Source organism: Corvus moneduloides, chromosome 6 (assembly GCF_009650955.1).
Source record: "Corvus moneduloides isolate bCorMon1 chromosome 6, bCorMon1.pri, whole genome shotgun sequence".
In the NCBI taxonomy this organism is placed as follows: domain Eukaryota; kingdom Metazoa; phylum Chordata; class Aves; order Passeriformes; family Corvidae; genus Corvus; species Corvus moneduloides.
In genome coordinates, this window is record NC_045481.1 from 30,686,435 (window position 1) to 30,689,745 (window position 3,311).

General features: G+C 54.6%; 1 protein-coding gene across 1 annotated transcript; it reads right to left on the reverse strand.

The window, feature by feature from the left end:
- Positions 1 to 622: 622 nt before the first annotated feature.
- Positions 623 to 2,981, reverse strand: LOC116445740 (outer dense fiber protein 3-like). Its single transcript, XM_032112675.1, has 6 exons — positions 2,514 to 2,981; positions 2,188 to 2,388; positions 1,863 to 1,964; positions 1,390 to 1,511; positions 835 to 972; positions 623 to 732 (listed from the first exon to the last, which is right to left on the reverse strand). The coding sequence occupies exons 1-6, from the start codon at positions 2,617 to 2,619 to the stop codon at positions 637 to 639; spliced, it is 765 nt and encodes a 254-aa protein (XP_031968566.1). The 5' UTR covers positions 2,620 to 2,981; the 3' UTR covers positions 623 to 636.
- Between the last annotated feature and the right edge of the window lie 330 nt (positions 2,982 to 3,311).

Sequence of the window (3,311 nt, forward strand, 5' to 3'; positions counted from 1 at the left end):
CCAGAGGGGAGAAACAGCCTCCCCAGAGGCACAGCAGAATCCCATCACTGGAGGCAATCAAGTTTGTGGTTGGCTGGGTGCTGGCTAGTCTCCTCCAGGCTGCCTTTCCCACACAAGAGCTGGGCGAAGTCACCTTCCAAGGTCCCTTTCCTCCTGGGCTGTTGCAGTATCCTGTGATGATTGCATTTTTAGCCTGGGAATATGGTTCTTTCTCTTTAACTGTCAGTGGTCTGGAGACTTGCCTGTGGAAATGAGCCCCTGCCTGTGGCAAGAGATGATGCAGGGCAGCTGTGTTTCTGGGCACACCCTGGGCAAATGCCACCTGTGTGCACAGAAAAGGGGGATGCTAAAATGGGCTGTGTCCTTGGGAGCCAGCATGGGCCATGGGGTGTGAGCGTGCAAGGCAGGGCTGGAATGCTTTCACAGCGTTTTGCTCTGGTTAGGTGAAATGGTGCTCTTGGAGATGTCAGCCTGGCTCACGCTGTTACCTTGCTGCTCTCCCCTCATGCTCACCTTGCCATGCTTGGCTGAGGCAAAGGTGTGAGACAGTGAGAGCCAATGGTCCACACCCATGCACACCTAACCCCACCCTGTCGCAGAGGAGGAACAGAAAAAGATCTCTGCAGGTATCTGTGTTTATTCAAGATGTGTTTCAGGTATTAAAGAGGCTTTGTAGACAGAATGTTGGAGTCCAAAAGTGTAAGCAGGTTCCTGAGCCTTGGTCAGCGACAGCTGGAAAGGGAAGAAAAAAAGTAAAGACGGTGCCTCGTTCTCCAGAGCTGTCCTCAAGTGAAGGCTGTCCAGCATAACACGTTGATGGGTGGGCTGCCTTACCTTTCCCAGGCTGTAGTCTGCTGGACCTGGAAACATACCCTTGCCAATAAGTTTGGTTTTTAGTCCCATTGTGTACTTGGGAGCCCTTGTTTTGTAGATGTCCATTTCCACCCTGCCAAATGCCGCAGGACCTGGCGTCTGCAAGAGAAGCAATGAGGTTGGTGGGTACAAGAGGCAGTGTGGATTCTTGCTGGGTGCCCATGAGTACTGTGCTGCTTTAGGTGGCTGACCAGAGGAGCGGTGTGGGAGGTGTGGAGCCTTGGGAAGGAGAGCTCCTTGGGAAGACAGGTAGATTTCCCAGAGGGAGATTAGTGTCATTAATGCCAGTGAGCTGTACCACACCAAAGCTGCTAATGTTGAAAAGTGAGGAACTGCAGGTGTCAGTGTTGCTGGCAATAGCAGGGAGCCAGAGGCCCTGTGACTTCTTGGGCTTTGCTGCAGGCACAAGGAAGAGTGTGTTATGTGGGGATACGGCAGACGCTGGGGTCCTTCTGCCCTGAGAAGAGCAGCTGAGCTTCTGCTGCTGCTGTGAGAGAACAGAGAAGTACGGCTCACCTTTGCCAGGTCTCTAAAAGCACTCATGTATTGACTCTTCCCTACCATGGAGTAGCATGGGTTGGCATGGGTACAGATTGTGTTGGGTCCCAGAATCCTGGGCAGGGTGTAGGTGCCGGGACCTGGACAGGGAATAGGAAGAGAACGTAGGTGAGTCCCGTGGGAAAGGATGCAATGCCTGGGTGTGAGAGAGTCAGCCTGCCAAGCCGGCTGTGAGGAGCAGGAGGGGTATCCTGCCCCTCATCCCAGTGCTTCTGGCTTCTGTTGCACATGGTATGCGTCGGCTGTCTGAAGCCAGAGCTGCCGGCTCTTCTGTGAGAGGGGAGAAGTTGGTGCTCTGGGACAGCAAGAAGCTTGCTGAGCGCACACTGTGTCCTGCTGCCTAGGCTTTTTGCTAGGCCTGTTGAAGAAGCTGCAGACCTTCACAGGAGGACATGGAGGCTGTAAGTGTCTGTTTGCCCACGTTCCCGTACCTGGCGTTTGGAAAGGTTTTAAGTCCTTGGGCCGGAACACCATGCTCTGCACCGGTGCCGTATAGTAGATGTGTCTGTTAGCATGTTCCGTGGTATAGTCACCTGGGACGGAGAAGGAGGCGAGAGAAGAAGTGAAGCTGGGGACCTCACCGCAAGCCAAAGAGGAGAGGTCAGGAGGCAGTGCTCAGCCCTGTTTCTTTTCTGTCCGGAACTCTCAAAGCCCCCATTCAAGGCATGAGCAGAGGGTTTTGTGCCCCAGTGGCCCAGGACAAGAGTAAGGCGTGCTCGTCTGGCCTGGAAGAAGGGCTGCAGCAATGCTACTCACTGGGTCCAGGGGTGACCGCAATCTTGGTCTTGGGACGGGACGTCACAAGTGGTGATGGAGCCACATGCTTCCCAATCTTGGTGATGGATGAATGGATGAGGTACCGAGGACCCGGTGAGCAGCTGTCTGTGGCGGGACCTTTGGACCCTCGAAATGTGTATGCAGGGGCTCTGTATTTGGTGGGATCATGAGCCGTGTGACCTGGGAAGAAAAGCCTGTGAAAGGACACGTGCCTGCAACTGTGCAGTGAAAAGAAGTTTCTAAGTGGAAGCAAGCGGTGTGCTGTGCCTTCCACTGCCACTGCCTCCCTGCGATAGTTGGTTTACCTATTGTCCCAGGCAGCCAGTACTTGGGACCCGGGGTGCTGAACTCTGCAAGGATTGGGCCCCGTCGGGGATGAGGTCTCCAGGTGCCTACCCAGGGTCCCTCCATGCTGCTGGCTAGAGAAAGTACAGGAAAAACAGGAGAGCTATCAAGGGGCTTCCCTGACACAGCCCTGGTACAGAGCACAGCAGGAAGAAAGTGAAACTAACATCATGAAAGAAAGTGAAGGAAAGTGAAGAGCAAGAAGTAGCAGATGGAGGAGAAGAAGGAATGGGGGAGAAGCAGCAAGTTAGAAGCAAAGATGCAGCAAAAATGCCCTGCTGTGCCCTCAGGGAGTAATTGTTGGCCTGGCCAGCAGCAGCGTAGAAGCGTAGCGCTGGCCTGGCAGGGAGGTAGCCTCCAGCGCGTGTACACGCGAACCTGCTCAGCTGGAGTGTGGCAGTGCCTGGGTGAGATGCAGGGAGGAATGCCAGCTCCTCAGTGACATCATAATCCGTTGCTAGGTGGATCCATCCCTGACGTCCATCACTGGGTGACATCTCAAAGGGCCATTCTCAGCCAGTGATGAGTGAGGTTCATTATGATGTTGAGACCTTTAAGGTGTTTGTGCTGCAGCGCTGCCGTATTGCCTGTGGGGCTCCGCTGGGGCTGGGCATGGGGCTGCCACAGAACTGCCTCAGTCCGGTGTGGGGCAGCCCCAGCTTGTCCTCACAAAGACCTGCCTGGGCACAGGGCTTTTTTCAAATGGGTTGAGTCTGACTGAACTGCTGACCACAGAGCTGAGAGAGGCTTCTTCCTTG

Bases quoted from the DNA above. Each gene is read 5' to 3' on its own strand.
- LOC116445740 (XM_032112675.1), bottom strand. From the start codon at position 2,619: ATGGAGGGACCCTGGGTAGGCACCTGGAGACCTCATCCCCGACGGGGC. The intron at 1,965-2,187 runs GTGAGTAGCATT...TCTCCGTCCCAG, and splicing joins TGCGGTCACCCCTGGACCCA to GTGACTATACCACGGAACAT. The intron at 973-1,389 runs GTGAGCCGTACT...CTTCTCTTGCAG, and splicing joins CTTTTAGAGACCTGGCAAAG to ACGCCAGGTCCTGCGGCATT.